General features: G+C 39.7%; 1 protein-coding gene across 1 annotated transcript; it reads left to right on the top strand.

Annotated features, from left to right (window-relative positions):
* The first annotated feature begins 6,349 nt into the window (after positions 1-6,349).
* On the top strand, positions 6,350-8,614 carry LOC110486775 (CD83 antigen). Its single transcript, XM_021558595.2, has 5 exons — positions 6,350-6,476; positions 6,569-6,705; positions 6,855-7,092; positions 7,243-7,343; positions 7,480-8,614. The coding sequence occupies exons 1-5, from the start codon at positions 6,449-6,451 to the stop codon at positions 7,630-7,632; spliced, it is 657 nt and encodes a 218-aa protein (XP_021414270.2). The 5' UTR covers positions 6,350-6,448; the 3' UTR covers positions 7,633-8,614.
* The last annotated feature ends 3,471 nt before the right edge of the window (positions 8,615-12,085 follow it).

Raw genomic sequence — 12,085 nt, 5'->3', positions numbered from 1 at the left:
GTGTTCATGGGGGCATGCCAGTGACTTAAGTGAAACTTTACACAGAAATACAATTCTCTCACATTACATCATTACATAGCATCCCATTATTTCACACATAGTTAAATATTTCCTGATTCATCCAGTACAACAATTAGATGTAAGCCTCATAGCTGAGGCTATTGTATAGACAGCGTTATGGTAATGTGGCCGTATTGTCTCCCATGAGTTTCACAAAATTGTACCAAACAGACCAGTTCGTAGCTGGATTCTTCACTGATCTTTTATACCTTCTCCAGAACATAAATGTTGTTCGGACCTCAAGTTCTGTGAGGTGGAAGAAATTCCTTTGTTTCCTCTCTATGAAACTTTACTCTCTATATATACTGTGGCCATGAGGAGATCATCTCCTCCAGGATTTTACGACCTCTCTGACCACAGCAGCCTGGGTGTAGGAGACATAGGGGGATGGTGGATAGACAAGGGCTGGTGCAGAGGGGGGGGGGGGGGGGGGGGGGGGGTAAGTGCTCGCTGTACCCAAAGAGGGCAGCGTGAAACTGGCTCTCATGAGGACTGCCACAGGAAAGGAAGACCCAGAGTTACCTCTGCTGCAGAGGATAAGTTCATTAGAGTTAACTGCACCTCAGATTGCAGCCCAAATAAATGCTTCAGAGTTCAAGTCACAGACATCTCAACATCAACTATTCAGAGACCGTATGAATCAGGCCTTCATGGTTGAATTGCTGCAAAGAAACCACTACTAAAGGACACCAATAAGAAGAAGAGACTTGCTTGAGCCAAGAAACACAAGCAATGGACATTAGACCGGTGGAAACTTGTCCTTTGGTCTGAGGAGATTTTTTTATTTTTGGTTCCAACCGCCGTGTCCTTGTGAGATGCAGAGTAGGTGAACGGATTATCTCTGCAGGTGTGGTTCCCACAGTGAAGCATGGGGGAGGTGGTGTGATGGTGCTTTGCTGGTGACAGTGATTTATTTAGAATTCATGGCACACTTAACCAGCATGGCTACCACAGCATCCTGCAGTGATACACCATCACATCTGGTTTGCACTTAGTGGGACTATCATTTGTTTTTCAACAGGACAATGACCCAACACACCTTCAGGCTGTGTAAGGGTTATTTGACCAAGGAGGAGAGTGGTGGAGAGCTGCATCAGATGATCTGGCCTCCACGATCACCTGACCTCAACCTAATTGAGAATGCTTTGAATGAGTTGGACCCCAGAGTGAAGGAAAACAGCCAACAAGTGCTCAGCATATGTGGGAAGTCCTTCAATACTGTTGGAAAAGCATTACAGGTGAAGCTGGTTGAGAGAATGCCAAGAGTGTGCAAAGCTGTCAAGGAAAAGGGTGGCTAATTGAATAATCTAAAATATATTTTGATTTGTTTAACACTTTTTTTACTACATGATTGCATTTGTGTTATTTCATAGTTTTGATGTCTTTACTATTATTCGACAATGTAGAAAATAGTAAAAATAAAACCTTTGTGAGTAGGTGTCCAAACTTTTGACTGGTGCTGTATAATAGATTACCTTTTTGACAATGGTCCAGCTCTGATCACATTGGGGATCCACTGCTCCAAATGGTGCTTCAAGTGTGTTTGTACCCTCTTGACATGTGTAGGCAATTTTCTTCTCCACTACAGGGGCTGTGAACACGGTGACTGAAAAGTGAATAAATAAAGACATGAGTGAGATTGGGAATCCACTTTACGCCAAGAAAGGATGTCAACCTAGAGCCACTGTATTATGCAGCATACTAGGCAAAGTTTAAGTTTAAATGGTCCAGTGCAGTGAAAAACATGATTCACCTGTGTTTTATATGCATTTCCATACTATGAGGTTGGAATAATACTGTGAAATTGTGAAAATTATGATAATGCCCTTTTAATGTTTGAAAATACGGACTGAAATTGGTGGGATGGCGTTCTGGCCTGGCTGGTGACATCTAGGCAGTAAATTAATGACTAGACCATTAAGAAAGAGAGTTCCAAACCTCTTTGCCAGTAACAGCTAGTTTTCCACTCCCCACTCAGACCACTCCCAGAAATTGCTCTTTGCTAAGAAGCTATTTTTGTTTATTTTTGGCCCTTTTAAATGGAAAATAAATCACAGTACCCAGATATGTTACCTAGAAATGATTTGATATTGAGTTAAAAACAGCTGTATTGGACATTCAGAGATGGTCACTATAGTGGGATGACCTTTCCTGAGACTTTAAAACATGTGTTTTAATGTGAAAACAACAACCTAGGCTCAAATACCAGTTGCATATCAGCACACGGGTACACACGGCAAAGTGACGTTTTTCCAATGAAATTCACGCAAGTGGGGAAAAGTGGGGTATGGAAGCAATCTTTCCCCATTTAAAGCTGCCATGCCTGATTTCAAGCAATATAACTGGATTATAGCTCCCATCCAAATGTCGTGTATTATACATACTCCTTGGCCAGTTAATTAGGTACACCACCCGGTTCACTTCTACAGACAGTGTGTCACGTGGCCGTGGCTTGCTGTATAAAGCAGGCAGACAGGCATTCAGTTACTGTTTGATTGAATGTTAAAATGGGCAAAACAATTGACCTAAGCGCTGAGGAGTTAAAAAATAAAATGCATAATTGTTTCGTTTTTGCTCAATCTGATTGGGTGGGCCTGGCAGGGCCTGGCTCCTCAGTGGGTGGGCCTGTGTTCACCCAGGCCCACCCACACCTGTACTGGTGTGGGGAATGATTTCCTGGCACACATTAGGTTCCTTGATACCAATTGAGAAACAACTGAACACCATGCCCTGAATAATTCAGGCTGTTCTGGAGGCAAAGAGGGGTCTGACCCGGTTCTAGATGGGTGTACTAATAAGCTGGTCACTGAGTGTACACAGTATTCATGTCATTGTCATCAGTCAACTCTACTACATTCAAATGTTACTTCCACCATTGAATTCTAGCAAATGGCTAACTATCCTACCAGTCGGTCTTAAAGGTCAACTGCCCCTTAAAACCAACTTCTCTGGTTTTAAACAGCCTATGTTGCATTGATAGGACTCAGAAACATTCATTCGTGTCAAAGTTGAAAGTTGACAGATAATGTGTCATTTAGTCTCGTCCAACAAAAGTTTTGTAAGTGAGTTTGTCACCACTTACTCAAGGGTTGGGTTTAGATTATGGTCATGCCCACTTGCCCAGTGCACACGAGAGAAGCAGCTGTACTGATTGCACTCCATTAGCTGTGCACACTATCCAATCATAGCAGCCAGAACCTCCAGACAGTGAGGCAGACCTGCCCATTACACAGCACCTCAGACTTGTTTACATAAGACAACACATGGCCAATGTTATGCTGAAATAACTCTTGGCCCTAAGCTCTTTATGGAGTGGCGCTTGCTGATGTGTTTGATAGTATCAATCACTTGAGTCTGCCACTTTATTGGGCAAAATTGGAATTGACACTTTCAGAGCGCACTTGTATCCCAAGTGCAACTTGACAATATTCCAAAACCTATTTGCGAGCATCTTGTGTCCCCCCCGAGACCTGTTTTGTAACATGGTTCCCTATGAAACACTGCCAGACAGACTTACACTCTGGTAATAGTGAGAAATGTGTCAATAAAACTGCACCGAAGCACACACACACACACACACACACACACACACACACGTCACCACTAGCCAGTGACTTGATAAGCTTACTGTGTGCCTGCTAGCTACTACTTGCTAGCTTAATTGACAAACACAGAGTTGTAACTTAGCTAGCTAGCAAGTGATTTTGGGCACTGATAAACAGTGTGTAGCTTGTGCTTTATTGATGATAGTTTGACAGTTTGCGGATTATGAAATTGTATACATTTTATTGTTCTCAAAATCAGTCCTGAGCATCAGTCCTGCATGCAGCCAGACTTTCCCTACCCAATAGACTGTATGCACAGACTAGTTTTTCATGCAACATTCTTTACTTGAAAAATACTGCACCAAACAGCTTAGCTAGATTCAAAATTGTGTGACTAAGACCTCTGCAAAAGCATCTAAATTAATTACAGATTTCTTGATTTAGCTTAGATTAATTCTGACCGTTTTAAGGAAGTGACTATTTTGAGGAAGTCACTGTGTTGATGCTACGGTGCCTTAGGAAGGACAAACAGTATCTACCAGGGTATGATATGCAAACATAACACACCCACATCAAACCACACCTCAAAGACAACTCTTGTATGGCTTTAGTCATGGCAGCTAGCATTTCATAATGAGCCATCTTCAAAACGAGGCCAATTCAGGTAGTACAGTCGCCATTTAATGAGTCTTGGAATGCTAATTGCATACCCTGCACATGAACATTTTAGTTTTTTTAAGGGTTATGCAGTTGGTTGATAACGATATCACCAAAATATGTTGTATTGGACATTTCAAACAACATTCACAGTTAATGAGAAAACAGTCATGGTGTTTAATTTAAAGATGCAATATGCAGAAATCGCTCCACCATTTCCTGGTTGCTAAAATTCTAATAGTTCACCTAATTTTTGTTAATGTGACAAAACAAGCAGCCATTGTGTAGAAAATATTTTTAACATCTAAACCGCTGCGAAATATCAAATCACGTTTTATTTGTCACATCTGCTGAATACAACAAGGTAGACCTTACAGTGAAATGCTTACAAGCCCTTAAGCAACAATGCAGAGTAAAAAATAAAGAAAGAACATTTTCTAAATCAAATAAAGGAAAACTAGTCTGTACCCCAGTAGGGGCATGGCCACTGTGAAATGCCATTCCGTTAGGAACCATAGGCCTAGTTATTGAAATTAGGAGTATCTCCATTTAACGTTGCCATTGTAGTCCTTGCAATTTAAAAAAAAAACGCATCACACGGAGAGGAAGTGGTTAATATCTGATAATCCTATGTGATGTTTTTGCTTAAATTTGTATCAGTGAATATCTCTAAATGTAACCAAACATATCCAAAATGACATCCACTTTGCACTGCTTGACAAGACACATACCAACCATGTCTGTTGACATCTTGTAATTAAACAAATTTGAAATAAGATTTTTTTTTGTACTTCCAAAAAACGTCTAAATAAAAAGTTCGATGCAACCGAAAAAAAATGCCTCTTCGGCACCTCATGTATTTTTCGGATGCTTATACCTTGTTATGGAGGTGCCGAATGGGCATTTTTTTCTGTTGCTTGTGTTTTTGGATGTTCACATACCGGCCGTGTCTGCAGCCTTCTGTAGGCCTAAATGACAATAGTTGCTAATCGAAACTCCACATTTCGTGAGTAACGATTGTATTTTTACATTATTAAACTTGAAAGGCTGGTGAATGCCAAGTTGAATGGCTGCTTCCTGTGTATAAAGGAGATTTGCCATATAAACAATGTAATTCTGGTTCAGGGGATTCCTGGCTCTGGCTTGGGGATTCCCTATAATATTTTATGATGCTCAATCAGCCAGGGGAGTTTAGGGGATTTTCAGGCAATGGCCAACCGTGAATTTATCTTTCAGTTTGCAAAAACAAGTTATATCTTTATATGTAGGCTTTGTGTATTGTTTCTAATCAAATTTTAACGCCTTCTCTTCTACACTACAGATAAACCCGCTTAACGCCAGAAGGCAGACACATAGCGTTACACAGGGAAGCTGGCCCATGCTGACTCTAATGCTTCCCACAGTCGCCAAATTGGCTGGATGTCCTTTGGGTGGTCGACCATTCTTCAAACACATGGGAAATTGTTGAGCGTGAAAAACTCAGCAGCGTTGCCATTCTTGACAAATACCGGTGCACCTAGCACCTACTACCATTCGCCGTTCAGAGGCACTTAGTCTTGACCATTAACCCTCTAAAAAGGCACACATACACAATTCAAGCCTCAATTGTCACAAGGCTTAAAAAACGTATTTGACCAGTCACCTCCCCTTCATCTACACTGATTGAAAAGGATTTAACAAGTGGAATCATAGCTTTCACCTGGTCTGTCTGTCATGGAAAGAGCAGGTGTTCATAATGTTTGTTACACTCGGTGTACATTTAACGTTTGCTTAAGTTGAACAATGTATGAGAATCATAGCCTACCCAAACACATCAGGAGAGTGCCGCGACGTATCATGATGGTCAATATAACCAATTGCAGTCGAGCCTGTGAAGAGAGTACACGCGCAACTGAGAGGCTCGCCGCTTATTCCAAATGATATACACACACGTACTGTGTGACCTAGCACCTTTGAGTACGAAAGAACTGCATGATTATGGTGAACCAGAGGGAGATTGTATGGTGCTACGAGTTTTGCGACTTCAAATGGTCACATCCAGGCCACACCCACTAAACGAACGGAACTCAAAGGCGGCACTCGCCATGGGAAATCCCCAGCCTTATAGTTTCACTTTCACTTGGCCTTATATAAACTGCCACTCTTCTGTTCTCGATCATCATCTTCATTGCTGTAGTTCTACAAATATGTTTTTTCAACTCGTCTGGATTCTAGGTATGTTGTCTTTTTTTTTTTAAACGAGTTTGATATTAGTCCAGCTGGGCAGGCTCACTTTAAATTATTATTTATTTTGTGTTTTTCTATAGCTGCCTCCGTGCAATGTGGGCTCACACAGGATAGGCCTACCCATGAAGTGAAGTCAGTTTGTGGAGAGGATTCAATTCTGAAATGTAAAGCATTATGTAAGCCTGGGGTCCAATACCGGGCGGTGAGGTGGTACAAGGTAAGCTTTCAATTATTGTGATAGCACAAACTGTGTTATGAACCATCTGACCAAATTCTGTACAAGTGCAATATATGCCAAAAACATACAGCACTGGTCCCAGACCAGCTGTTAAGGGCATATAGTAACCTCAAACCCTCTTCTCTCAGCTGGGTGAGGAGCCCTCTAATAAGGAGTCTGGTCTATTGATGAAGAGGCTATCATCACCTAATAGCACCACCCAATGGTACGCCGGTCTGGAGCGTGAAGTGGAACTTTTGGCTGATGATTCTTTCGATATCTTCCTGCCCAATGTAACGGCTGTTGATAGCGGAAGGTACAAGTGTCTCCTGGCAGCACCTGTAGGAGAGCAGAACCAGGAGGGGCAGGTTCACCTCAGAGTGACAGGTGAGTGTGTTTTACTCTCATTGTGTGCTTGTTTTGGTATGTAGACCTACTGTATAATGTATGTGAGTGTTTTAAATTGGACAGAGAGAGAGTTAATCTTTTAAAACATTTCCAGTGATGCTCAAGGATTTGTGGATACTTGTTTTGCAGGTTGCCTTAAGTCCACAGACAAATCAGAAGAAAGGGATACCATTCTAGTTCTTTCCATTGTGGGGATTGTGGTGGCATTGCTGATATTCACCATCAGCTATGTGAGTTACAACACGGCCAGTTGTTCCTCTGACATATTTGTTTTTTAAACAGATGAAAGAAACTAACATTTTATGGTGATGGTTTCCATGTATTTCATTTTCCTTATTTACTTAATAATCCTCATCTTTACCATAGGTCATCCTAAGGAATATGTTATTGCAAAGGAGTAAGAAGTATCCACAAGAACCACTTCTAGATGCACCCCTTGAGAAGAAAGATTTAATGTTGATTTACACTCTGGGGCCAAACTGGTCGAGACAGGGTTCCATAAAACATGTCTGTGTGTGAGAGCCTGTTCTGCTAGTTTGGGTTCATTGTATACTTGAACATAAAGAGGAAATGCAGAGAAAGACTAGGGCACGTTTGAAGCTGTGCAAGGAGCCTAAGAGTTATGTCTACTTTCCAGGAGAAGAATTCATCTTTAGAGCATATGGAGGCAGACAACCCTCTGGCCGGTCCCGTAGAACTAAGATGTTTAGGCTTTTCAAAGAAATGAAGCAGAAACAGCAACCTACACACTTTCACTCAGGCAGCCAAACAGCAGTAAAGCCAGGCTAGAGCAGCAGTTCTCCAGCAACGAGTGCCTGTCTGCAGCATTCATGTGCCTGTGATGCGTAAGGAGCAGAGCCTTGTGAGGGGACCCCATGATCTAAGTCCCAAGATCTAACCCCAACAAGGAACTTCAGGAAAGGGAGAAGGAATAATTCATGATAAGGGGTCATTCTGCAGGGTCGCTCCATGGCAATGTTGGGGTTAATTCCATTTGCATTTCAGTCAATTGAAGTTGACACTGATGTTGAACTGGAAAATTGCCAATGTGTACTACATGGCATTTCATGCCTAATTAAATTCCTGTATTGACTGGTAATGAAATGGAATTGATCTGAGCACTGTTTTATGGGGCTCCCGTGTTGGAAGAATTTGGTGGGACACGCTGGACTCTGCACAGAGAGATGAAACCAACCAATACGGCATTCCATATGAGCCAAGCAAATCTCTCAATGAACTCTAATGTTCAGGCATTATTGACAAGTTTTTGTTATTTTGTGAGGCCAAAACAATATTTTATTAATCTTGTATGCAGAACCCAAAAATATTATTCCTCCTAGCATTACGAAAGTGGGCTTTGGTGAATATTTGTTTTTTGAACATGATCAGCAATTGTGTGTATACATTGAAAATAATGAAGTCGTAAATGATTTTGTAACGTACTGTTTCTGATGTACATGTGCTATGGTTCTTAGATAAATGTTCTTGAACTTTTTCTTAAGACGAGTCCTCACTTTTTTAGTCACCATAGTAGTGATGTTTCTCTTAGATAAGTTGATTGTTACTCAGAATAGTTCATGTTATTAAGATAAATGATTTACCCTACCATTTTACAGAGGCTTACAAACTAGATACATAACTATTTTTCTGCATAGTATACTGTTTGAGGTGCTAAATGTCTGGCAAAAAAAATCTCTACCTATTTCACACAACACATAATATTTTATACTCGTTTTTTATTTATTTTATTTCACCTTTATTTAACCAGGTAGGCTAGTTGAGAACAAGTTCTCGTTTGCAACTGCGACCTGGCCAAGATAAAGCAAAGCAGTTCGACACAACAACACAGAGTTACACATGGTACATATACTGTACCTTGATATTAGTCATTTCCATCACCTGTCAATGTTCTAATGTGCACATTTTAAAAGGGATGATAACAATTATCCTCAAGGGTTAACACAAAGTGTTTTTTTTGGATAGCTGTTATTGTTAAATACATACACATCACTAATCTTTTGAGTGACAACAATTCTGTGAAGTCTCTGTCATTGTGATCGACAATCACATTACCCCAAACACGTTACAAAGTAATAACATTATACAGCATCAAATGGAAGCCAGGTTACATTCGATCTAAACCAGTGGTGGAAAAAGTACCCAATTGTCATACTTGAGTAAAAGTATAGATACCATAATAGAAAATTATAAAATAATGTATATGTTGAAAGATATTGATAAAATAATTCCACTCTGAAACCGTCTGACTGTATGAAATTGATTAGAATCATAAAATTCTAATCTGATGATGTGTGTAGTTTTAGTCAGAATTAGGTTAAACAATGTATCTGTATAGTGGAAAAGCACAGGCTGTCTGAGCAAGGCGTAGTTTAGGGTTTGAACTTGTATGTGTGTGCCGAAGGGAAAAAAAATGAGAACAGTTAAACTGTGTTTGGACCGACCTGGCACCTATGATAGCGTAGAGAGTACTTCTCAAGGTTTCCCTAATCTCAGGGGGAATGGCATTGTTGGTAGGGCAGTGATACACAGTGGTGAGAACTATAGAGAAGGATAAAACTCACCTACTGTTTGTGTGGAAGTATGTGCGTAGGATACCTACTGTTTGTGTGGAAGTATGTGCGCAGCTATAAAATGGATGTCTTTGTATAATGGACTTCAGAACGTTCTCTGAATAAACTGTACTATCTTTTTGCCTAAACTGAGTCTTTGACTAATGATTATTAAACCCATGGTTTTACAGATCTCGGGGATTGGCCAGAGCTATTGATTGTCAGTTATTATCATTTGGATTGAAAATTCTCGTGACAGAATATTACTCAAGTAAAAGTGAAAGTCACCCAGTAAAATACTACTTTAGAAAAATTCTAAAAGTATTTGGTTTTAAATATACTTAAGTATCAAAAGTAAATGTAATTGCTACAATATACTTATGTATCAAAAGTAGAAGTATAAATCATTTCAAATTCCTTATATTGAGCAAAGCAGACGGTACCATTTTCTTGTTTTTAAAATTCACGGATAGCCAGAGGCACACTCCAACACTCAGACATTATTTACAAAAGATACATTTGTGTTTAGTGAGTTTGCCAGACCATAGGTACTAGGGATGAACACGTGTTCTCTTGATAAGTGCGTGAATTTCATAATGTTCCTGTCCTGCTAAGCATTCAAAATGTAACGAGTACTTTGAGTTGTCAGGGAAAATGTATGGAGTAAAAAGCACAATACTTTCTTTAAAGTATTTTTACTCAAGGCCGACAACACAGGAAAAAAATGTGATTTTGCTTTCATCTGTAAATTTTCAGATTTTGGGATATTTTGCAACTGTAACTTCCATACTTTCACAACATGTACAAATAAATAGGCAATAATGTATATACATACTTTATTTGTATAATTTTATCCCAACTCCGTCAACTACACCTACCATAAATGTCGTTCTTGATAGCATGTTTCATGAAGAACTTCAACCGCTATTTTTAAAACTCTCCATGTTGAATCATACATCGTTCAAAAGCTTATCGTTAGCTAGTCCATACATGGTTATATCATTTGTAGACGTAATGCTTCGTGCTGAAAGATGAGTAATTTCCGGACATTCGATTGGTTACCGGCATTTAAAGGCCCTTTTCGGCAACCTGATTGGTTAAAACGTGCTTCACAGCACTTCCTTGTTTGAAAAAAATCTCCCGCGAAGAATCCACGTAAATAGTGACAAAATGAGAAAATCTCGAAGAATATACCTACAGTATGTGAATACAAATAGGCGATATCAGTTAGCCAATGCGAGAAAAGTAGTGAATGAAAGAAAAAAATAGCCTGATCCGCCGATCGAGGTAGTGGCGGTACAGGAAAAGGAGGTAACAGGTGCGCCGAAAAACTCCCCCCTGCCAGAATCCCCCCTTCGCGTGAACGCGCTCGCACTCAATTTTTCATTGCTGCGACTTGCTTGCTAGTTGAGATTTCTGATCACGTTAGGCTGCGTTTCATTTGATTTTTTATGTCGGTTTGATCGTGGGGGAGGCACTAGTAATGTCTGCAGTTTTCCGTTTGGCTATTTGTTTTAAGTGTATTAGTCAATAAATAAATCTCTCAAAATTCGTCATCTCTCCCATGTCTTATTCGACTAGTAGTGGCTTTTATTTTTATGTCACAAATAAACTAACTTGCACATTATTTAATTTGCGCTAAGTGTCTAAACACTGGACTGAAAATCACCATAGACCCCACCAACCAGTGATTCTGTAATTATGTCATGATATAATGTGCATACTGTGAAGTTGATTGTGATGCATTTAGGAGTGTTTACACTTCCTCCAGGCTACAGGAGTGCTCCAGGGTAGAGGGGCATTTGATATGAGGATGCTTCTTCTAGCCCATGAACTTGGACTTGGTTATGCAGCTCTAAAGAAAATAAGCGTTCAGCTCATATCAGAGACATGACAGAATGACAGGTAAATAAAAAGGGAGAGTTGCCCAATATTGTCAGGTGACTTGCTGTGTATAAATAATATGTATTTCCTTGCTCCAGCAAATGTATTCAAAGTTAATAAAACAGAGTGATAGGATAACTATATAATATAACTATATATAATATAAATATAATGCGACTGTAATATAGGCCTACAGTGTCATGGGGCTGTAGCCTGATGTGATTAGTAAGAAATTAGCTTTACATAAAGTAAATACATGCTGATACCAAATATTTACATAGGATAACATGCTGTAATTTACATAGGATAACATGCTGTAATTTACATAGGATAACATGCTGATATTTACATAGGATAACATGCTGATATTTACATAGGATAACATGCTGTAATTTACATAGGATAACATGCTGATATTTACATAGGATAACATGCTGATATTTACATAGGATAACATGCTGATATTTACATAGGATAACATGCTGATATTTACATAGGATAACATGCTGATATTTACA

Source organism: Oncorhynchus mykiss, chromosome 2 (assembly GCF_013265735.2).
Source record: "Oncorhynchus mykiss isolate Arlee chromosome 2, USDA_OmykA_1.1, whole genome shotgun sequence".
NCBI lineage: Eukaryota > Metazoa > Chordata > Actinopteri > Salmoniformes > Salmonidae > Oncorhynchus > Oncorhynchus mykiss.
The sequence above is the reverse complement of the archived record's forward strand: the minus strand, read 5'-3'. Positions and strand labels throughout refer to the sequence as shown.

Bases quoted from the DNA above. Each gene is read 5' to 3' on its own strand.
- LOC110486775 (XM_021558595.2), top strand. From the start codon at position 6,449: ATGTTTTTTCAACTCGTCTGGATTCTAG. The intron at 6,477-6,568 runs GTATGTTGTCTT...GTTTTTCTATAG, and splicing joins TCAACTCGTCTGGATTCTAG to CTGCCTCCGTGCAATGTGGG. The intron at 6,706-6,854 runs GTAAGCTTTCAA...CTCTTCTCTCAG, and splicing joins GGGCGGTGAGGTGGTACAAG to CTGGGTGAGGAGCCCTCTAA.